This window comes from Condylura cristata, unplaced genomic scaffold (assembly GCF_000260355.1).
Source record: "Condylura cristata isolate star-nosed mole 26May11 unplaced genomic scaffold, ConCri1.0 scaffold00023, whole genome shotgun sequence".
NCBI classification, from domain to species: domain Eukaryota; kingdom Metazoa; phylum Chordata; class Mammalia; order Eulipotyphla; family Talpidae; genus Condylura; species Condylura cristata.
In genome coordinates this window covers 3,038,043-3,061,159 of record NW_004567124.1, presented here as the reverse complement: position 1 = coordinate 3,061,159, position 23,117 = coordinate 3,038,043, and the positions used below count along the sequence as shown (strand labels likewise).

The following is a 23,117-nucleotide window of genomic DNA, read 5'->3' as shown; positions in this document are numbered from 1 at the left end:
GGTCCCTCTGGTGTGGCCACTGCCCCCAAGTCGGCTGGAGAAACGTCTAAAAATCTCCAGGTTGTCAACTGTAGTAGGTATGAATAGGCAGAGGCTAGGGCTCTCCAGTAAGTTGCTCAGCCACAGACTAACTTAGAAAGAGAGAGAGACGAGGCCTCCCTAGTGGCGCAGGGGTTAAGGCCTCAGCACTATTCAAGCTAACACTAGCCACCACAGCGTAACTTCAATCACCAGCCAGGGAGCTGACCCATATGACACTCTCCTGTCTCACCAGCCACCCCCCTCAGCAGTGTGTTTTAGTCACTCTGCCTGCCCTGCCCCCTACTCTGTCTCTGGTGAATACTCTCACAACCCTCCCCCCGCGCCCCCATCTCTGGCCTGCATAAATAAATTATCATAAAATCTTTTTTTTTTTTTAAAGATTTACTTATTTGTGCATACGGAACTGGGGTGCAGGCCAGAGGCTCAGGGGCGGTGAGAAGCTCACCAGAGACAGAGTGGAGAACAGAACAGACAGATCGACAAAGTACACTGCTGAGGGGAGCAGCGGGCGGGCCAGGAGAGGTCTGCCGCGCCATGTGGTCACCTCCGGGGCAGGCGGAAATCGAACTCATGCAGAAGCGGCTTTAGATTCTCAGCGCTGTGCCTTAACCCGCTGCGCCACCAGGGAGGGCCATATCATAAAATCTTTTTAAAAGAAAAAGAAGAGACAGCAAAAGAAGGACTTACCTCTTGTGACAGGAAAGGCATTATCTGTGCTAAAATCGTGTTCAGTCTCTTTGCAATCTCTGTCTGCAAAGGAAACAGACAGCATAAAACTCAGGTGAACTCATAAGCCACTGAGATGACGGGCAGTGGAAGTCCACATGCCCCCAGCCACAGACACCCCTTAATGGTCTCCATCCTAGGAGGCCTCCGCAATCCACAGCACCAAGAAATCCCCTGTAACCCAGCCAGGCAGCCTACACTTGGGGCCCGTTCCAGCTTCCTACAGGAGGTGGCTTATGTTTGGTTCAGAATATGACAAAACACAAACAGCCCCCTGCCTTGCACCCAGTGAAACCTGTTACAGGAGTGAAGGCAGTGTGACGAGGGAGGAACAGCAGCAAGATGCACTCCCAGCCGCGTGAGGGGTGGCTGGAAGCCCCGTGCTGCATAAGCCAAAAGGTTCCCGTGATCATCCTCTCACACAGAGCTGTGTGGTGGCATTGAGGGTTCTCCCTCACCCCCTCTTCACTGCCATCTCCCCAGACCAACCCTTACAAGCCCCCTACCATGTATGTGCCATCAGTCTCAAATCTCACCACTGGCGGGGAGGGTGGGGGCGTGGGGATAGTGTAAAGCATTTTCCTCTCTAAGAAGCTGCTTAGGAGAGCCCTAACCCTTCATATAAATTGATCACAGACAGATAGAGTCCCAGGGCACGGCCTAACGCTCCAGCCAAGATCACATTCGAAAACGTCAACTGTTTCTGCCACCTGTCCAAGGTGAACCTGAGATCAAGAGTGGTTAGAGAAGAGAAAGGAGGGGCGCTAAATGGTTAACGAGTCCACTGACAGGAAAGCCCAGAGCTGCGCAGAGAGGAGGCTCAGAATTGCTTTTCTTATCAGCTCATGCTGGATCCTGAGGCCGCCAGGACTGAGGTCCCAGGGCTGCCTTCAAAGCTTGCTTCAGCACATAGTAATCTTTCAGAGACAAAAACCATGACAACAGCCTTCAGAATCTCTGATCATCTGCATGTCAAATGATTTTGGATGAAAAATCCCTTGTGCTCTTGGAATAAAAACAATGCTGTCGGAAGCCTTTCTGGACCTCAGGAAAATTTCCAGGGGCTAGCAGCACCCCCACCTTCCTCCAACCCCAGCATAGTGAAGATGCCTGTGGTGGAAGGAGGAACCTGCATTGGCAGGCCTATGCCCCCTGGCTGGGAATGGCCCAGTTGTGGCAGGGCTCCCGGGTGGAGATCAGGGTCCAGTTCTCTGCCTGGCGCTACCCGTTATCCTCAAGAACAAGGTTCTTGTTTCCCAGCAGGCACTCCTGTTGGCATTTGGGTGGAGCAGTTCTTTTCTTGAAAGGACCATACAGCATTTCCCAGACCAAGTGACTGTAATGGTCAGTCCTCACTCTCAAAAGTGGGATAAGGAGAGGTCACCAGCAGCCGAGGCTGACGGGGCTCTACATCTGAGGCATACTCTAGCAAGGACCTGGCACATCTGGGTTGCTCAGCCTCACTGCTATGGAATCTGGGGCCAGATAACTCTGTTAGATGTGGGAGGTTGTTCTGTTTATTGTTAGGGTTTTTAGCAGCATCCCTGGCCTCTACCCATGTGATGTCCATCATTCCTATTACAAGGACCCTGGGAAGATTACCAAATAATTATTGGATAAATTATTAATCCAGCTAAATGAGCAGAATTCTGCTCCCAAACACTGTACTTCTCATTGTTGTTCGTTTTTTCCTCCCTTAAATCAATTGCTAGTGAGCAAGGGGAGTGAAGTCCAGGAGAGTCAGGGTTGGCTGGGTGGCCAGAAACAGTAGGCAGGTCTGCAGCTCAACCCAAAGCTGCACAGAGCAACACGCTCACTCAACTGTGCCAAGAAAAAAAAAAAAAAAGAAAGGTACACTAAACAACAACAACAACAAAAACAGGACTATTGATAAACTAACCAAGCCAGCCACACTGCATGGAACTGTGCTGGTCCAAAGCCTTTGCCTTAAATGACAGGGTTTAGCACATAACAAGTGCTCAATAAATGTTTGGCCAAAAGAATCTCACCGGCCTCTCTGCGTGTATTTTTCAAGAATGCACATTGCAAGGCGTCCTGCAGCTGTGATCTGGGCCTCCCCCAGTGTGGGCAGTACCTATGTGGGGTTGGGGGAGCCTGGGGGCTGGAATGTTGACATGTAACTGAGAGGTCGGAAGGCGGTGGCCTGTGCCTCTCACCAACAGGTAGGGAGCCTGAGCAGGCCAGACCCACTGCTGCTGGAGCCAACCAGGGAGGCAGGCGGTAGGTTTTGCATCCTCCTGCTGGTCACTTGAATCTACTTGGCTGCAAATGCAACTTGGTCTCCTGGGGTGGGGGGTACAGAATGACTCCCAGCTGTTGCCTATTTTCTCTAGCAAGTAGGTCAACTGTCTGGGCCTCAGCAGTAAAAGGAAAAAAAGTGAAGTGACCTCCTTCCTCATACCCTCGAGCAAACACGTGACCCTAAGTGGGCTCTTTCCCCAAGAGGAAAAGGGACCTGCATGATTTCATGCTGCCAGGCTCAGGTCCAGGCTTGGTGTCCACTGAGTGGCTCAGAAACCCTGGGCATGGCTCAGAACAAATCCCCTCTTGCCCACCAAAAAAGAGTTCTAGCCTCTTTTACCAACTCAATACCACAAACATCAAGCAAGGGCAATCATGAACAACTCCACAGTTATGCAGCCTTCAGGAGGTCAGGCAGGAAGGACACTGCTTTGTCATGAGCTTGGGTTGTATAGGGCTGGGGGATGGGCAAGAGGGAGAGGAAGGTTTTACACTTGGACAGCCTTTGTCCAGAGCGTCTCTGTCCTGGGGACTGTGCTCTTTTCTGGAAAACATGGACAGTGGCGAGAGCAAGCAAAGCCCACCTGCCTCAGCTGCAGCGGCCACTGCCTGCCGAGGCACATGCCCTTCTGGCTTCTCCAGCCCTGAGACAGAGCTCAGTGCATAAGTGAGTCCAAGAATAAATAGGGCTCTGTTCAGCAAACAGGTTTTTTTTTTAATATTTATTTGTTTTTTTTTTTTTTTTTTGAAGGTGGCGACAGTGGCGGAGGAAGCTGGCTGGACAGAACAATCTCTTAACAGCAACAGAGATAATGAAGGCTAGCCAGCTTCGGCCCACCCAGCTGTTGTAAGCATTTTGCATGTGTGAGCTCACCAGTTGCCCTCTGGGGTAAAATCTCCATTTTTCAGATGGGGAAACTGATGCCCAACCATTAAGGCACTTCACTAATGACCTACCAAGAAGCCAAATCTTTTGAGGGCTTAGCAAAGTATTTTTAAAGGAAAAACTACCATATCAGGGTTAATAATTGACAGCATTTCCGATTAGAACAGCTGTTAAAACAGCATTTGATCCAACTCAAACAAGCTCTAAACACCAGTTCCAAGAAAGGAAGAGGAAAAAACCAAGATGTGTGACTTCAACAATTGGGACAGGTCACAAATCAGAACTGGAACCAGATCACACATCAGAAAACTCCTTTTGGCAATGCGGGGCAATCTGTTATCAATATGGCAGCTGGGGCTGGCGCGCCCACCTCCATCCTTGCCGCCATCTTGGTCCTGAAGCCACTGCCTTGGAGCAGAAGCCTAAGACTGAGAGGAGGGAGTGCCAAGAAGGAGGAAGGCTGGAGTCCTTTAGAAAGAGGTGTCTGGGGAGGCCGGTGGGGGCCTTTGAAAGTCTCTTTTAAGTGTAGCTCAAAGAAGGCAGCTTTGCTGCTAGGAAAACATTGATCCTCAGAAGGAACTAATCTACTAGACGCAGAAAGAGAAGCGGTTCAGGAAGACGTGCAGCGATCCTGCGAAAATCGGAATCTGCACTCCCCACTGGGCGCTGGGAGTAACATCTGCCCCAAGTCTCCGTCGAGATTGTTACGCAAATAAATCACAGAAAACAAGATAGTGGGGGGCAAGTGTAATTTCCCAAAGAGCAATCTGCTCAATGGGCCTCAGTAGCTCCCATTTGCACGATCATCTTCTCATTAAAGCAAGACCTCTAAACATCTTGCTGTAAATTGGGGGTACTTGAGCACTGCAAAAGTGTATTTCCCTAACATCTATCATTCACACTGGCTGCTGTTCGTCACCCTTGCGCAGGAGACTGAGTTAAGAAGGAACATGAAATCAGCCTAGAACCCTGTTCCCCAGTAACCTCCACCTCCTGGTCCCTCAGCACACCGGATTTATTTATTTATGCAGAGAACTGGGGTACAGGCCAGAGGTGCAGGGGTAATGAGAGGATTCACCAGAGACAGAGTAGGGAGTAGAGCAGGCAGACTGATGAAATACACTGCTGAGGGAAGCAGCAGGCGGGTCAGGGGAAGTCTGCCGCGCCATGGGGGTCACCTCAGGGCGGGGATCGAACTCACACTGAAGGGGCTGCAGCCAGCTTGCAGGGCTGCATCCTAACCCTTTGCACCACACCAGCAAGGGTCTGGCCTGTATTTTTAAGAAGACATTTAGCTGACTGCTCAAGAAACAGCCGACCATGATTTACACCACCCATTGGTACCTCTCAGCTGTTTAGTTATTTTAAATGGCCCAGTCATCTGTCCCTGTCAGCTCCTGCTTGCACACTCCACTGCTAACCTCGAGCCAAGAGCAACATGGAGAGGGAAAAACCTGCCATGTTAAAACAGGTCGTGACCCAAAGTCACATGGAAGTGACCTGGCTTCTGCAACAATCTCTGCCTCCACAGAGCTGTGTGACTTTGGGCACGTCACCCCTCTCCTCTGGGCCTCAAACTTTGTTGTCTGTTGTTCGAGGGACGAACTAGATAACTCACACGATCAGGAACCGTCACTTAGCATTTCTGAATGCTGAACGGCTCTGTGACACAGCATTTCCTCCTAAAGCTCATGAGTTAAAGGCCGAGCGGAGAAAAGACAAGCCACCTTGTAGGTGGATTCCTGGCTTCTCAGGGCCAGCTGGGGTGAGGCCCTAAGGACCAGTCTTGGTAGTGTGAACTTTATTCAATGTCTCTATCAGCAACACTGCTGATCATCTGAGCAATAATGTCCGCTCCTGAGAGTCAAGCAGCTATTGTCCGTGTGACTCACAAAGACCGGTTGTAAGCAAGTGACGATCAGACAGGGCACTTCCTTTAGTGGCAGAAACCACAATTCTGTGTCTGAGGCTGGCGAACCACCGCTCTCAGAGGTGACTTACATTCTGGTCTCAATTCTAACATGAGATTTTCTTCCTGGGAGAATCAGGACAGTGTCCTGGGCAAGAGCATGTGCTAGAGACCTGTTTGTGGATGTGCACAGAAAAGTCAGAGGAGGACACCGGTTTTATGCTGAGTTATGCTCTGAAGCCGAGTGAAAATAGTGGTTAGTCTGCAACCTGTCCAGCAAGCCGTCTGTGTCCTCTCGAAAGCCAGTCCTGGATCCCTGGCCTCAGGTGATGTCTCCAGAAATGTCTATTTGGGTTGGGGTTTGGGGGTCTCACTCCGCTTTGGGGCTCTTGAATTTTAATCATATTTTTCCCTAGTTCTCTGACTCAAGTCCAGGGTTGTTCAAAGTTGAGTTGGCTTCATCGTGAATTAAAATCTGAGGGGCCCAGGGAGAGCCAGGGGCTGTGCTGAAGGAACCTGCTCCAAACTTTCAAATATTGGAAGATTCTGGAACAATGTGTCCAGGCAATTTTAACTTAAAATATCCCACTGCATTTCCTGGGCAATTCTAAATTGATAGGCCCTCAATTATTGGCCTTCAAGATGAAATTCCTTGCCAGGCAGTCTCTCCCTGAGCCGAACTCAAGAGAGCACGGAAATAAAGCAGGTGAAAGAGGTTTGCCAAGTGTAGAAGCAAAGTCCAGGGACAGGGAGGGGTGAGTCCTGCAGCAAAGGCCCCCCCCACGTTGGCAAGCTCCCTTCCTTCCCCACCAAGGGCTCCAGGGAAAAGCAGCGCAACAGTGTCCTAAGGACGGGAGCACAAATGATCCACTTAGCAGCCACAGGACGTGATGATGACCCTGCTCCTGGAGGGCGGAGAAGGGCTTACATCACAGATCGCTCAGTGATAGGTGAGCCTCCTTAAAGCCCTTTTAGCCCTGACATATTGATCAAATTATATATAACTACAGTGCCATTAAATATTTATGCCTTCCAAGGAAGCCTGCTGAATTCTTTATGCTGGGAGGGTTTAGTACAAGAAAAGGCCCAGTCCTGCTGTGACCCTGAGGATGTGTCTCCAGGGGAAGGAATGGGAAGTTGGCTGGGGCCAGCCAGTCACAGACACTCGCACACAAGCCCCATGCCCTTTGTGAGGGCATGGTTGGCAGTAAGAATCCAAAGCACTTGTCCCTCCCCAGCTAGGTCAGGGAAAAGGGAAGGGAAGTTAGGTGCTAGGGTTGTGACGCGAACCTCTATGAGCTTCCTTTCGAGGAATTCAATGCCTTCCCCCAGCTCTACCTCAAGAGTTTTCTGTGGAGGCCATAGGAAGTAAGGGAATTGAATGGGGAGGCTGGCAGGGGTGGGTGGGGGCGGGTGTTACAAGGCACTTCTAGGCCATGTGCCCTGAGAGAGCCCAGCCACACAGCCTCAAGACTTCTGCTCTGTTGCAGTCCATGAATGTGCTGTACCTGAGCCTGACCTTCTGTTGCAGGAAGGAAGCCGATTTGGGTCCCCTATAACAATCAGGGCCCTCAAAAATTGATCAGGTGCTGCATGTGAGTGAATACCCTGTCCTCAGAAGGATTCAATGGCGACCCGCCAGGAAATGGGGTAGATACCACCCTCGACAAGAGGGACCCGGCCCAGATGCCAGCCCAGTCTAAGGCTCTAAGGCTTTTGTTTCTCAGACTCTCCATTTTCAACTACCAGGCTTCCTGTTAACAAGATAACAAGATCCAATTTAATTTCTTGGTTCCCAAACACATTAAACTCAGCTATCCTCCCAGACCCACTCCAGGGGAGGGCCCTCAAAGTATCGCTCATACAGACAGAAAAGGGAAAGCCCCTTCAGATGACACCTGCCCCTAACACAGTCCAGCCAAGGCTGCCACGCCCCCTCCTCCCCTCCCCTCAGGTAATCCCTGCCCCTCCTCCACTCTCCCAGACTTCACTAGCCTATTCCAGCCAGGAGGAAAAATTCTCAATTCATCCCAGTGGGGTTGCCATGGAAACCCCCAGCCACCTAATCCCCCTCGGAACATTATGCAAATCTCCCCTTGCCCCGCAACAGGCTGAAAAGTCACATTCCCCTTGCAGAGGCAGCTCATTAAATTTTAGGTGTCTCCCCATAAGGTCAGCACCACGACTCCCTAAGGCCAGGGCTCTTTGGGAAGCCTGGCAGGAAGGGAGAAAGAGGTTGGGGGGACAGGATGACTGTGGGCAGAACCAAGAGCCCCATTCTATCCACTCACCACCCCATCTCCCCCACCCCCCCAAAGAATATGGGCCTTCCTGGGATTAAAAGGGTCTTAGGGCCAATTCACCCCAGACAAAGATGGCAGAACTGATGCATATCAGAGGCCATAAAAAGCAAGATCAGCTATGCAGAAACTGGCTTACACAATCTGCTCCTTCCCAAACCAACCTCCTCCCTAACCACCACATTCTACTCCTCATTCAACAGTTGGGGCAAATGAGGTCTAGAAAGGGCAAGGAGCTGTCTTAAGGTCACACAGCAGCAAGACCATAGCCCACGTCTCCAAGCTTGAGTGTCAAAATTCTTCCCCCATCAAAGGTTTCCCGATCAGGGATGCTTTTGCTCCCCAAGGGGACAACTGGCTATGTCAAAACATTTTGGGGTGTCCCCCAAATGTGGTAGCACTACTGACCACTAATAGACAAAGGTCAGGGATGCTGCTAAAATCCTCCTCGCACAGTACAGCTTGCCACCAGGAACACTCCAGCCCAAGGCCCAAGTTTGAGACACGACAACGCATGGCGGACACGACTCCCTGAATCGCAGTCAGGGTACTGGCCAGAACTGGACCACAGCCCTCAGCACAGCTGGGCCTGGGTGAGCATGTGGGCAGAACTTGACAGGCCACAGTTGACAGAGTGTACAGGCGAAGACCTTGGCTTCTTGTGAGCTACAGACCTGGTTTCCAGTTTTGCACTTGCCCCAGGTCACTTAACCTTTGTGTCACATTACTGCCTGGTGAATGGTGCTCACAGATGCCTGCCCTGCAGGGCCGCCCCAGGGGACCAGTACAGAGCCCATGAGTAAGGGTCCTGGGAAGTCTCTCAGCATCACAAGCTGCTTGTTCTCACTGGCTCTTTGAGAACTGGTGACTTTTAGGACAGTCCATTTGATAGTACCTTGCTGGGGTTTTCATATTCCCAAGGTAACAGGCTAAGCAGTTAATAGACATCATCTCATATAATCCTCCTAACACTCCCTATAATTGCTCTGTCCAAGAGATGAAGCCAGTAGCCACGTGCAGCTAGCTACCACTCATTAAAACTCAATTTAAAATTCAGTCCCTTGGTCACAGCAGCCACACATGTGCTGCTGGCGGCCAGTAGACAGTAAGAGATTCATGTCTGTTACTGCTGAAAGTTCTAGTGAATAGTGGGTGTTATTATCATCCCCATGACAAAATGAAGTCCAGAGGTAAAAATCTTCCCCAAGCCACAGCCACCAAGTCCTGATCTAGGACTCATAGCCCAGTGTGTGTGACTTCACAGCCCATGTCTCAGCCACCAAGGAGATACCGTGTCCCAGATCCTAGGGCCCCACACCTAACTCCCAGGCTCCCCTCCGGGAACCAGGGACTTCTGAAGAAAAACTGAACCCACTGTCACTCAGGTGCCAGAAAGAGCACACTTATCCAGGCTCCCCCCTAACCCCTGCCTCCCCCAGGAGGACTGGGAAACACCCTAAGTCCCAGGAGCATCAGGGGGCTGTATAACAAAGCCTGGTGAGAGGACAGTGACAGGTAGCCAGGAACAGGTCTCCTGAAAGTGGGATCAGAACCAAGGAAGAAGATAAAACCCCAAAGACTAGGAGTCCAAAGTCTCTAGAAGCCACCCCCCCCAACCCCCTTGGAGTTGGTGCAATATGGAGGAGCATGTGGGAGATCCTTGCTGGGGAGGGCTGCTCTTGGGGGGCCCCAGCACTTCTCTCCCACAGTGGCTTCACAGAGCCCCTCATTCCTCGGAGGACACGTGAGGCCCTAAGCACTGAGGATGGGAAAGGGCAACACCCAGTGTCAGCTGGATTCCTCCAGAGTCCTAGGGAAGCAACGCTGCTCTTAGGCAAAGCCCACGGAGAAGTGGGTAGCAGACCCTGTCACCTGCTCTGTCCCCTGGTGTGGGAGCTCAGAGGATGGCAGGGATTTAAGGAAAAGCTAAATCACCCCTTGACCAGTCAGTCCTGGCCGTTCACAACCTCCACCTGTCCACCCCATCTTGACTGTGTCCCCATCAGCCTTTCTCCCTCCTGAAGCAGCTGAGATCACCCGCAGCTTCTCCTGGGCCCACTGAGTGGGCCCCATGAGTTCCTAGCCCCATCCCAGGAACAGCCTTCCTCTGCCCCAGCAGAAGTCACCACTGTTTCTCAAAGCGTGGCCCTGACAAGATCATCAGTTTCAGACTCAAGATTGAGACCTATTTGTGAAGGCTCTCCCTAGGCCTCCTCCTCCAATGTCCATTCACATACTGGCTGGAATCTAGAAACAAAGCTTTCATCATGGACCAGGAAGGAAGTCCCTCCCCCACCCCCACCCCCTACCAGTAAATGCTGGATACTCCCCAGGCCACTCCCCAGGCCACAGGACAGAAGAAAGGAAGACCTCTGGCTGCATTACTGAGGGCATTTGTAGCCCTCCAGGGTAAAGTCAAAAGGGAATGTCACCCATTAGGCTGGTATAGTTTTCATTCAGAACAACCACAACCAACAGTTGAAGAGTTGTGAACAACAGTTATCAGGGTTTGAAAGGGCAGTGAGATAGGTCACCATACTCCACGCCCAGACTGCCAAGGCAAGACGCGCACAGTTTGGTTCACCTCCCAGACATTGGTCCTCACTTCCTGCTGTTCAGTCCCTTCCCCAATTCCTTAGTGCCCCCCCCAAATTGTTTATCACCTGTCCTCCCAATGAGCTCTTCCCTCACTCCTCCTTTCTTCCCCTTACACACTCAGTCTAGAGTATGAGATAGAGGAGGATGGGAGAATGGCTAAATTACATTAAACATGCTTTACTACAATAAAGTCTTTTAACACTTTTACATCTCTTTCTATAATCACATTTGAAGTCAACAGGCCTCCTTCAGAAAGCCTTATTTGTATCCTTTCCAGAAAAAGCCCAAAATGCCAGAGGGTCAGGGAGAACCCCAAACTAGAACGTGACCCTCCCTAGGCCACCAAACTGTGCACCCACAATGGACCAGGCACCTTGCAGAGCTCAAGGACCTCAGTGACTACAAATCCGCCAAAGAAACTCAATGCCTCGTCACTCACACCCCTCACTTCAGAACAGCCTTCCAGTGGTCTGGTGCAACCAAGACTTCTTCACACTCCAGGCCTTTCATGCCAGGCTCAGAAGCTTCTACCTGGTATTTGTTCTGAACCACACTGCCCATTATTCTAGGTACCTAGGATATGTCTAATCTGGTTTGTAATAAAATGTTACAGAAATATAAAATGGTGGCCCTCCCTGGTGGTGCAATGGGTTAGGATGCAGCCACTTCAGTATGAATTTGATCCCTAGCCCAGAAGATGACCCACATGGTGCAGCAGGCCTCTCCTGTCTCACCCACTGCTCCCCTCAGCAATGTACTTCATGAATCTGTACGTTCTGCTCCCCACTCTGTCTCTGGTGAAGCCTCTCTCCACCCCTGCACCTCTGGCCTGTAACCCAGTTCTGTATGCATAAATAAATAATCTTAAAAAAGAAGAATATGGGCCCTCCCTGGTGGCACAGCAGGTTAAAGCACTGCACTTCTAAGAAGCTTAAGCAACTTCCGCATGAGTTCGATCCCGCCTGCCCAGAGGAGATCCACATGGCGCGGCAGACCTCTCCTGACCCGCCCGCTCAGCAGTGTACTTCGTCAATCTGCCTGTTCTGCTCCCCACTCTGTCCCTGGTGAATCCTCTCACCCTCCGCATCTCTGGCCTGTACCCCCAGTTCTGTATGAATAAATAAATCTTTAAAAAAAAAAAAAAAGAAGAAGCTAAAGCCACGTCAGCATGAGTTCGATTCCTGTCCGCCCAGGAGGTGACCACATGGCGCAGCAGACCTTTCCTGACCTGCCCACTGCTCCCCTCAGCAGTGTACTTCATTGATCTGCCTGTTCTGCTCCCCACTCTGTCTGTCTCTGGTGAATCCTTTCACGACCCCTGCACCTCTAGCCTGTACATGAGTTGTGTGTGCAGAAATAAATAAATGTTTTTAAAAAGAGAGAGAGAAATATAAATGGCTGTATGATTATACTCCATGATTCATATTTGGAGAATCTGATTTTTCAAACATTTAACCTTCAATCAAGGGCTCTCCCAGGGGTTACTGGTAGTGGTGGTGGTGGTGTGATGGCAGCTGTCCAGAGTGCCAGACCCTGTGAAGGTCCTCCACATGCTGGGTGAACAGAAGGGACACACGAGCCACATGCATCCATGCTCCTAGGTTTTTCCATGAGTGGCCAACCTCTGGAAGAACAGGGAAACCCCGCAGCCATAGACTCCAGACCCCCGTGGGGTTTCCCCTGCCTCTCAGGTCCCACTTCTGGTCTTTCTGCATCCTCAGAGGACGTAGTTTGGTAAAGGGAAACTTTGGTGACAGTGGGGTAAAAGGAGCCTCTTGCCAACAGGTTATAATTAAGTCTGCAGAGGTAAAGGAGCAGGAGGTATTTGTTGCTGAGCACAAGCTTCAGGGCTGAGTAGACTGGACCCCTAGTTAACCCCCTAAGCCTAGGATAAACCACCACTTAAGAATTTAAGTCCCTGCCTCCCAACCCTCACAGTTTCCAGAGGGGTACTGAACAGCCTCCTGGAATCTGATTTGAAAAAGGCTTAGAGGGCCCTGATCTGACTCTCCAATAGCCAGCCAGCCCCCCCCCCCCGTGCCCCCCATGGCCCCCACAAAGGTGGCCTCAGCCTAAATATTCACAATGACCACTCCAGAGGCTGACAGCCCCTCCCTCTGCTGCAACATCCTTAGCAAATAAAAGAACTCCCAATCAATGTGGGTGAGAACTGCCAATCCCCCATTTTCCTCCTCCAGAGGAGCCCAGTCCAAACCACCTGGGGGGAGGGGTGGGGGGAGGGGATGTGAAGGGGAGGGGAGGCATTAGCCCCAGTATTCCTGAAATGACAGCAGGCAGCAAGAAATTCCCAGAGTTTCTCCTTAGTCCCAATCGGAGGGGGAACATTTGTTTTGAAAGGTAAGGCGAAGACCAGAAGAAGTTAAAGGAAAATGGGAAAGAAGAGGGAAGAAAGCACAGCATCTTGGACGGGAGCTGCAGAGAGCATTTGTTGAAAACACGATATTGTCCCTTTAAGCATATAAAAACAAGGCCCTTGAGCACGCAGTTCTCACTCTGGTACACAATTATGGGTGCTTTCAGCTGTCTAGCACTACTTCAAGTGCTCTCTTAAACCAGACTGTCAATGGCATGTTGAAAGCTATTTTGCTGGCTGCTATCATTAATAGCCAAGTGGAGAGCCGGGCTGATGAGAATTAAATATGGGGGAGGGGGGCGGGTCATAACCAGTCATTACAGAATTACCAATACGAGAAAGGAAGACAATGCCACTTTGGGGAATAAAGTTCAAAACAGCCCAACAGCCATGGGGAAGCAGGCAGTGGAGGCCACAGATGGAGGGGGGGCCTACCCCCACCCTGGCAGCAGATGGACTTGGGCCAGCTCTGGAGTGCCTTATCTGCCCCTGCAGGGCCTTGTGGGAGTCACAGAGTCGGGAGTGAGAGAGCAGAGAGGCCTTGGAGGAGATCACTTTGCTGTAAAAATGTCACCACCTTGCCTCATGGTTCCCATGTGGACCCCACCACCACCCCGGAACCATTCCCATGACATGACTTGCGGGCTTGTGGCTTCCAGAACACACTTCTGCCTTTCCACAGCTGTTGCCACCCTGGAGGAGCCTCCACCCCGCTGGCTTCTGCCTAATGAGCCCCTGCCCTCCCTTTAATACTTGGCCAAGGAACAGGCCTTTGGGGGAGTGTGCTCAAGGGACACCCCTTTCCCAGGAAGAATAGCTGCTATCCCCAGGGCTCTTCAGTGACACTCAACCACATTAGCACTTACCTCTCCGACCACCCATGACTTATTTAGATGCCCAGCTCCCCCTTGGCAAGAATGGTATCTTATTTGTCTGTGTTAACTAGCTCTAGCCCACACCAAGCACGTCCCAGGCCCCTAATAACCGTTTTGGGAAAGAATCCAACCCCTCATTTTACTGATGAAGAAACTGGATGCTGAGCTGAAGGAGGGGGGCTGCAGAGCTGGTGGCCGGGCCGCCATAACAACCCTGACTTCCTACTCACTGGGGTCAGCGACTAGAATTACCCCTCTGCCAACCTGAGTAATTCTGAGTCAAGAAAATTGAACACGTTTGATTAGCATCTATTTCATGCTACATGAATGCAAGGCTGGGCAGAGGGGCTTCTTCCATAGCTCAGAAATTAAAAAAAAAAAAGAAAAAAAAAAAAAACCCTGATATTATGAGGCACGAGAAAGAACATCACAGGTCAAATCACGGGGACATCCCACTGAGATTTAGCCTGGATCCACTTTTGCCCCTGGGTTTTGTACCAAAAAGGAAAAAAATTTAAAAAACCGATTAAAATGTTCTCATTCTGGGAAAAGCCTCCAATATAAACTCAGGAAGGTGAGGAAGGAGGAGGAATTCAGAGAGAAAGAAGAGCTTTGCCCTGGCAAGAGGCTCCTAGGCTAAAGCATTCAGGGAAAGTCTTACATGGGGAGGGAGGGCAAGCTGCCAACTGGTGAACTCAGTTTCTTTGATTGGTAAAGTAAGGACAAGAGGCCATTTGACCATCTCCCAGATCACTCAAGTAATCACACACCTATGAGCAGGAAAGGACCTAGAGAAGAGCATGTCAACCCCAAATGCACAACTAAAAACAAGGGTCCAGGCTGGACCTTCTAGGTGGACAGGATAGGGGAAAGGGAGTTTTAAGTCAACAGACCCCAAAGCTGGGTGAGGCGGGCATCATGGACAATAAGGAGTCATGTGCTAGATGACACTGTTCCACGGAACAGTGACCACGTAGGGGAAGTTTGATGGAAACCAGGGTACAGAGGCTCTTGGATGCCAGCACTCTGACCAAAAAGGACATTCAAAGGAATGATTCTTAGCGCAAGCAGATGCCACCACACAGGTACCCTTCAATGTGAGAGTGGGGCCCCCCTTTTCCCTACCAAGTCAGACTCAACTCCTAGTCAGGATCTTTATGACTTCGCCCCCTAGTGGCTCCCCCTGTCTCCCCACACCGCCAGACCCTTGCTGCTCAACTGTCACCTCCACAGAGTGCCCATCTCCCTTCTCCAGCCCGGAGTGGGAGTGCATGGCCACTCCCATGGCTATTGTAGTCTTGGGTAAAAAGTTCACACTTTTAACCACTTTACCTTCAACCCTGAACTCGGGGGCTGCTAGCTATACATTTTACTTATTGCAAAGCACATCAAATCATGAGCTGTGCAGATAGCTAGCAATACAGATCAGGACTCGGCCAAGAGGATTCCGCCGATCTCACTCTACAACCCGAAAGGGGTTATTTTGGACTTTGGTGTCGCTGGTTTGTTGTCTGTGCTTCTTCAGCTGGTCGCACCGAAAGAAGCAAGAATAAAGACACCGAGTTGAACTAGCACTCTTTATTGCTTGAGACTTGCTAAAAAAAGAGACCTGGCACTGGAGGCAGAGCTGACAGAAGCTACCATGGGGCCTCATGAGTCTGGTCCTTCGGCTTCCCTCTTCAGGCCTCAGTTTCATCCCCTGCAATGTGAAGCAGGGCTCTCCCAGGATGCCAAAAGAAAGGTAAGGGGTTGCTCAATTTACAGGAAAAAAAAAAGTGAATGCTAAGTTTTGGCACAGACACAGACCCCAAATCTAAACACCTTAAGTCCTCTTTCAAAACATCAGCACTCGGCAGGCACAGGATGAAAAGCCCACCTGACCCAGTGTCAGAGCCTCAAGCTCCATGTACAACAAACAGCTGCTCTGGCAGCTTCTGGCTGGCTTTGAGACTTGTGGCTAACACTGGAAAGCCTAGATGGGACTGATGGACTGCTAGGCCTTCATCGTCTCCCTGGTCTCACTGAATCACCCTTGACATTCTGCCTGGAAGCAGAGGTTGGAAGGTGGGTGACCTCTTGAAGTCTTGGGCCAGGCCCCTGATTCTGTAATCTTGGCTTTCCCATAATTAGGCAGGGAGGCAGCAGAGTAGGAGGAGAAACCATCTATTACTTCCCTGGGATTTGAAATTTGGAAAAAGGACAGGGAGAGAGAGACACACACAACCAAGAAAGGAGCCAGCCACAGCGAATCCAACCTCTCAGTAACATGAGAATGGGCAGGACGCATCTCATCAGCTGCCCTCTGTCACATCTGGCAGCACCCAAGGTTCCAAATTTACAGGCATTTTCTGTAGAGCCAGCAAAGAGGAGCTTTTAAGAAGATGTACAGCTGTTAAGAGTGTACGTCTGTGTGTGTATGTGTGTAAGGATCAACATATCTCCAAGGTGCTAGCTCTGTAGATGATCTATTATATAAAAGTACAGACAGTCCCCGCCCCCCACTCCCAAGCTTAAAGATGAAGAATCCAGCCTGTTTGTTCCAGGCAGATGTAATCACACGAACAGTCAAGTCTAGAGGGCAGGACACTGCATGAATAATTCAAGCACTCCAGTCACTTGATTGTGTGTGCAGATAAAAACACCAGTCAACCGCTAAACAGGTCAGCTGATAAACTTGTTTGCTCAGGCCTAACCACCATCCACCAAATGCACCCAAGACCCACACTACAATTAGTGGCCAGGTTTCTTCTGCACAAGCCTCGCAAGCCTAGGGAGTGGCCAGCCCCATTAGGTCAGGGTTGCGTTTCTCAGGGCAAGGTTTCTTCACCTCCTTGCCTCTTTGTTCCTCCACAGCCAGGGGTGATTTCACCGCCTCAGAGATTGCCTTATAACCCTGTAATGGCACTGCATTCGGGGCACACACATTCATCCTAGGAGGCAAACAGGAACTAAGGCTGGCTGGAAGGCAAAGGTGGGCACAGTGCGGGGTACAGCACCTGCTGTGGGAATCCAGAGACCTGGATCTAAGTGTCAGCGCTAGCCTCTTGTGCTCCCTCCACAAAGCCTCAGTCTGTCCACCTATAAAAGGGGGCAAATACTCCCTGGTGGTGCAGAGGGTTAGAGCACATCACTGTAAACTGGTCATAGCTGCTTCGGTGTGAGTTCGATTCCCAGCCCGGGAGCTGACCCACGTGGCAGGGCAGACCTCTCCTATCTTGCCCACTGCTCCCCTCAGCAGTGTGCTTTGTTGATCTGTCTGTTCTGCTCCCCACTCCGTCTCTGGTGAGTCCTCTCACTGCCCCTGTTACCTTTGGCCTGTGCCCCAGTTTTGTATGTATAGATAAATAAATCTTTAAAAAAAAAAAAGGGGGGAGAGGGCAAATAATCCATCTTTTGCCAACAGCAGTTATGTGGATTCCATGAGACAAAGCAGCTAAACCCCAGGCTCCCTTCACTTCCACCCCCACCCCTCCACTTTAAGAGCCCAGTTTGCAGAATGGCCAGAAGTCCTAAATGCGCACAGCTGCTCTTTATACAAGACCCACCACCAAAAACAACACTTTAGGATGTTTAACTCTTCCTAGACTCAGAATGTCCCAAGGACTCTGGGAACAGCACTGCTCCACCAGCCAAGGTGTATTCTTTATGCCAAGGAGCCATCCATTATCAGACACAGGGAACACCACCCATGCAGACCTCAACACGCAACGGCATATTACACCTTAATTATGAAGCTCTTAGAATAACTGCTGCTATAAATTTTAAACCTGGGTGCAATTACCCTCTTTAAACACACCCAAGATACTAAGCACTAAAGGAAAAAAGGGGGGGGGGGTGGAGGAAGGAAGGCGGCAGGGCACCTTGCATAACATACTGAGGTTCCTGAACACCTGGAACCCCCAGTTCCACTCCATGCATTCTTACTGGACCAATAAGACTTGGTCCATTCCCCCTAAAGTTGGGCAGGACCTGTCTCTAGTCCATTCTCCCAAAGAGATACATCTTTATACACAAAGAGGTCTCTGTTTATTATTTCTATGGGTCAAGAAGTAAAAACCTAGTAGCCTTTATGGGCCTTCCTAGGGAGCTAATCCCTCAGGAAGCCGCATGCTGGTTTCCCACATTGCTCAATAAACTCAGGCCCCTTTCTGGCTGCCCTTCACCCAACACAAGGCTCCTTCTAGGAGGAGGAAGAAAACCACAGATTTAAAGGCTCTACGCAAAGCCACTGGCACAGGCAGGAAACTACAAGCTTTCCAGGGGTCACCTGCCTTTCTCACCTGCCCTGGGTCCTGCCCCTTAAAGAGCAAAATTTAAACCTTGTAAATGACTGTTAATTTAGAGCAGAAAATCCATTCAATTCACGGTCACCAAAGGCTAGAATGAGTCAACAGCCTTCTGAGATTTCAAGAACACCAATTGTTAAAAAGAACAACCGGCCTGTGCCATTTAGATGTGCCAAGTCAACTCTAATCGCCCGGCCTGAGCCAAATTATAGGCAGCCTCTCCTTGGAACACAAACACACAAACAGGCCTCTCCCACAGCCCAGCCTAGCAGCCGGACTAGTTACTGATATGCGCAGAGATAAAGGGTATTTGTATTTGCTTGGTTTGAGGTATACTGTTATTAGAAGAGTGACAATATGAGGTGGTTTACATATCCATCAAACAACACCACACTAGCTAAACTGGTTTGACTTCAGGATTTCAAAGCTGAGCTCAACTCCTAGCCATCACAAAAGTCCTGGCTGAGGTGCCTCTGGGCGAGTTACTTCACCCCTCAGCTCAGCTTCCTTCTCTGTGAAATGGGAACAAGTCTGCCTTCAAATGAAGACACAGATGAGAAAGCTGTTTCATAAATGCATGGCACGCGAACTATAGCTCGGCTTTAATATTTTCATGCAGTTAATGGATTGTTCCCTTCAATTCTGGCAGCTCAATCTGGCGTTTGAGACTCCAAGTTTCATCTTATCAAGGAAGAACATCACATTTTCTTAGGGTAACGCAGTGTATTCTGGGCAGCACTTGCAGGCACTGTCCTGCATTCCTCCTGAGAATTTTACATTAAAACAGATCAAAGTAACCAGTCACCTCTAGGCTTCAGGAGTTCGTAAAAAAAGGTCCCAGAGATGCAAATTTCCCTTTGCGCCTTTATTCTCCACCAAAATCCAAGACCAGGATAATTTCACAAGCTCCAATGCTAAAAGCTCAACATGTCAAAGAAACCCATAAAAGCCTCAGACCATTTATTTCAAGGCCTGGATCCATTCCCTCTTCCAAGAACAGAAAAGCCCTGATTCACATTCAAAAGGAAAGGGACCTAAAAAAAAAAAATCCACAGATATACATATTTTAAAATGAGGTATGTATTTTTAAAGAGGAAGGCACTTACCTGCTTGTGCATTTCAATGTTCAAGCCATAGGACATTTCATAGTACTAAAAGTAAAAAGAATTGCCATTAATAGAAAAAAAAAAGAGGAATCTGTTCATTTTTCAAAATCAGTTTTCACTTGGTGAGATTATAACAGTGTTTACTAGAGAAGTTAAAATCAAACTCTAAAGCCAGAGATAGAGAGGTCCAAGAGCCTACAAGGGGGGAGGGTTGCTCCCATCTGACTAGAACATTCTATGGACAGTAGTAAAAAAACTGGGCCCTCCCTTCTCCCACAGGCAAGCGTGTGCCACATAACCTGTTTATACAAAGTTCTGATTCAACAGGGAATGTGTGTACACTGGGACCCTCGTGTCCTCCGGGAGTTGTTTAGCATTGTGTTGAAGGCCTCTTACATGGAAAGCAGCTCAGGGAGCTGCGCTTAAGCACCTTCCGGCCCTTTCACAAGCAGATTTAAACTTGCTGGAACAGACACCTGGAAAGAGGCAGACTGTCTACCCAGGGTCTACCTATAGCCCCTACAGCTGACACATTCTCAAGTGGGGGGGGGGGGTGAGGGGGCGGAGGCACCACCACTCTCCTAAAGCCCTGGGGAAGCAAAAGGGAAGGCAGGGAGAGGGTTTATGTCCCTATCTGGCCAGATCCCAGGGCAGCAGTGAGAAGTTTCCAAACACTCCCAGGAGGTCTTTAAGAGAGATTTTTATCCAACCCTACGTGGACTGATTCAATCCTATCTTATTAGCCAAGATAGGGCAACCAGCCCTCTGGGAAACCTCCAACACACAAATTAAAGGGCACAAAGGTGGTAAAGCAGTGCTGGGCTTAGAGCTGGGTTTCTCTCTGTGCCCCTGCTCTCACCCGCCCTCCTCCACTTAGCCAGGGCTCAGGGAGGCTAGGGAAGGGTCAGAGGGCACGCTCAGATCACAAGACGCTGGCAGAGCTACTCCCAGGGACGCTCCAGGGCTTTAAGACTCCGGGACCCACACCGCACCCCCGCTGGCTCTCACCATCACATAATGGCGCTGCATCTCCGTCTTCTCGTTCGCCAGCTTGTCGTACTCCACTTTGAGGCTGCGAGGGCAAGAGGAGCCGGCTCAGGCCTGGCGCCTGCACAGCCTACTCCGAACCCCTAGGCTCCTGAGAGCCATTTTTCACTTCCCTGACACCCCGGGGGAACCCCATTATCCCGTAGCTTCTGGACGGAGGGGACCTCCACCAAGAGGAGGAATGAAACAACTTGAAACTTCCCAAAAGGAGCAAGTGGACTCCGCTAGGTCCAGGAGAGGGGGAGGGGGGCGGAACCCCCGACGGTGGCTCGCGGTCCCCAAAACCCAGAGCGAACCCACCGGCGACTCCCGAGCCTCAGTTCAGGGACCCCCGGGGGCGGCAAGGGGATCCGGAGGCGGTGAGCCGCTAAGGGTTAAAGCACCGCGCACCGAAAGGGGAAACAAAAGGTGGAGGCCCCGGCCAACCGGCCGCCGGGGGTCAGGAGCTCCCTCCTTCCCCGCCGGGGGAGGCAGGAGCGGCGGCGGGGAAGCACCCTCCCCCGCCATCACCCGGGAGGCCCCCACCGGCCTTACCTGTGATATTGGGCTTGTAGGAACTGGAATTCGTCTTTGATCCTGTCACAGGACTCAGCCACCGTGAATTTAAATCCCGGCTGCCCGGGTTGATGGGGAGCCTGGAGTCCGCGACAAGACCGGGGAAGGGGCGGGGGCGTTAGAAAGCGCTGCTGGCCGCAGGGGCCCCTAGGCGGCGTCTCCTGGCTCCCCCCACCGCCGGCCAATCCGAGAGGCCACCTCCACAGACCAGTATCTTCCTAACAAGTTTCTCAGCATCCCAGCGGGGGAGGGGACCCCCAAACCCTATTGGCCGGAGGGCTCCCATTCCCAAGTAAGACACGGGCGGGGGAGACGAAGCCGAGCGAGTTGGGAGACTTAGGTGAGGGGGCGGGAGGCAACAGGAAAACAAACAGTTCCCCCAGAGCAAATGCAGACCCCCACGCCACGCGGGCTGAATTAACCTCTCTACGGCGCCCCCCATCTCCATCCCCTTTGTGTGCGCGCGCGCGCGCGAGCGCGCACACACACGCGCACACACACACACACCCCACAACATAAAGGTAGCAACAAGGAAAATGGAGGTGCTAGATTAAACTGCCCCGTTTACCCAGCCCTGATAGATGCTTAAATAAACCGAGTTGCAATTACTCACCGGATGTCTGCCTTGCGGATACATGGCAGGGAGGGGTCGTGATTCCGAGAGCTTGGAAGTGCCGAAAGCCCGGGTCGGGGAGGTGCGGGGGAGGGGGTAGCCAAGCCCGAGCGGGGGGCGGCCGGGAAACCGAGAGCTCGTCCCCGGCCCCCCCAGCTCGCTTTCACACCGAAATCCCAGAATCGGGCGCCCGCCCCAAGAGGAGACAAAGAGCCACGGAGCAGGCGGCAAAGTCGTCGGCGGGCTCCGAGGCCAGGCGGCAGTCGCGGGCTTTGTGAGCTTAGGGCTCCGCGGACTGTGGCCAGCCGCCTTCCCCCGGCTGCGTGGAGCGCGTCAGAGCCGGTGGCTGAGCGGACATCGTTGTCTCCCCGGCGGTCCGGCGCCGGGCCCCAAGCCCGGGGCCCCTACTGGGGCGAGCGCGGGTCCTCTTCGGATCACTCAGCGCGTCGCACCAGGAGGGGGGCGCGCCGGGGTAGCCCCAGCATCCGGTACGCGCGAGTCCAATCCTAGAGGTGGCGGTCGGCGACAAGAGGAAGGAGGAAGGCTCCGAGGTGGTGGCTTCGGGCCGCAGGAACGCTGTAGGGTGAGGGCGGGAGCCGGCGCGGGCACTTCGACGCCCCCCCTCGGAGAAGAGAGCCTGCTGTTCCGTCTGCTACTGCCGCCACGACCGCAGCCAGCGAGCCCTTCCCAGGGCCGAAGAGGAAACTCCGGGCTCAGTGGGTGCAAATCAACCGCCCTGGCATCCTAACTCCAGCGAGTAAAGGAAGCCTCCGCCAAGGGGTTCTCGCTGCTCCCAGGTCAGCGCCGCGTCCCCAGCGAGGAGCACTGGGCGCCGCCACCGCCGCCTCCGAGCGCGCAGGCAGGAGAGCGCTGGAGGGGAGACGCAGCCCGAGACCGGGGAGCTCTGCGGCTTCCTTCCTTCCCCGTGGCCAGCCTCTCCTCTCCGCGTACCGACAAACCCCCAAAACACACAGCTAACACTCACACACACACACACACACACACACAGGAAAAAAAAGTGCCCCGGACCTGCGGATACCACACACAGACAAGCGAGGGGGACGAGCACGAGGTCTGAACTGCCGCGAGAGCAGTTCCAAATAGGGAATGAAAAGTAACAAAATAATGTGGCAGCCTCGCCCGCCGCTGGCCAATGGGAGCGCGGGACCCCCACGTGGGGCTGCCCGACTCGGCCTGCCACTGGGCGCCGCCGGGCGCGACGTCACAATGCCCTCTTGTGTCTAAAACTATGCATGAAAAGTAGCAATCAGGCCCTACCCGCTGGTGACTTTCGCATGAGAGTGAAAAACAGCGCTCCTCAGATCAGGAATTAACCGAAAGACATATAATAAATAGATATATATTATAGTCCTGGGCTGCTAGATTTTTTTCTCCTCTTTTTTTCCCCACGATCTACTAGCAAGTAATTATTTGGCGGGAGGAGGAAAGAGGGAGACAGAGGCATAACAACAAAAGAGAAAAGACAAGCTGTACAGTCCTCAAAACCTGTGGCTGGTAGTAATGTATCAATTTTTTCT

At 51.6% G+C, this 23,117-nt stretch overlaps 1 protein-coding gene across 13 annotated transcripts in view; it reads right to left on the bottom strand.

The window, feature by feature from the left end:
• TLE3 (transducin-like enhancer of split 3) overlaps nucleotides 1–21,907 on the bottom strand; it is a 47,325-nt gene extending 25,418 nt beyond the window's left edge. For 11 of the 13 annotated variants that reach the window (XM_012728704.1, XM_012728703.1, XM_012728705.1 and 8 more), the window contains exons 1-5: nucleotides 21,580–21,688; nucleotides 20,946–21,046; nucleotides 20,373–20,436; nucleotides 19,365–19,409; nucleotides 730–792 (exon numbers count right to left, since the gene is read on the bottom strand). In XM_012728704.1, the coding sequence (XP_012584158.1) occupies nucleotides 730–792; nucleotides 19,365–19,409; nucleotides 20,373–20,436; nucleotides 20,946–21,046; nucleotides 21,580–21,603 (297 nt within the window). In that variant the 5' untranslated portion in view covers nucleotides 21,604–21,688. Of the gene's footprint in view, nucleotides 1–729; nucleotides 793–19,364; nucleotides 19,410–20,372; nucleotides 20,437–20,945; nucleotides 21,047–21,579 lie in introns of all 13 variants that reach the window. The other 2 variants (XM_012728710.1, XM_004687633.2) reach the window with 1 other exon arrangement.
• Between the last annotated feature and the right edge of the window lie 1,210 nt (nucleotides 21,908–23,117).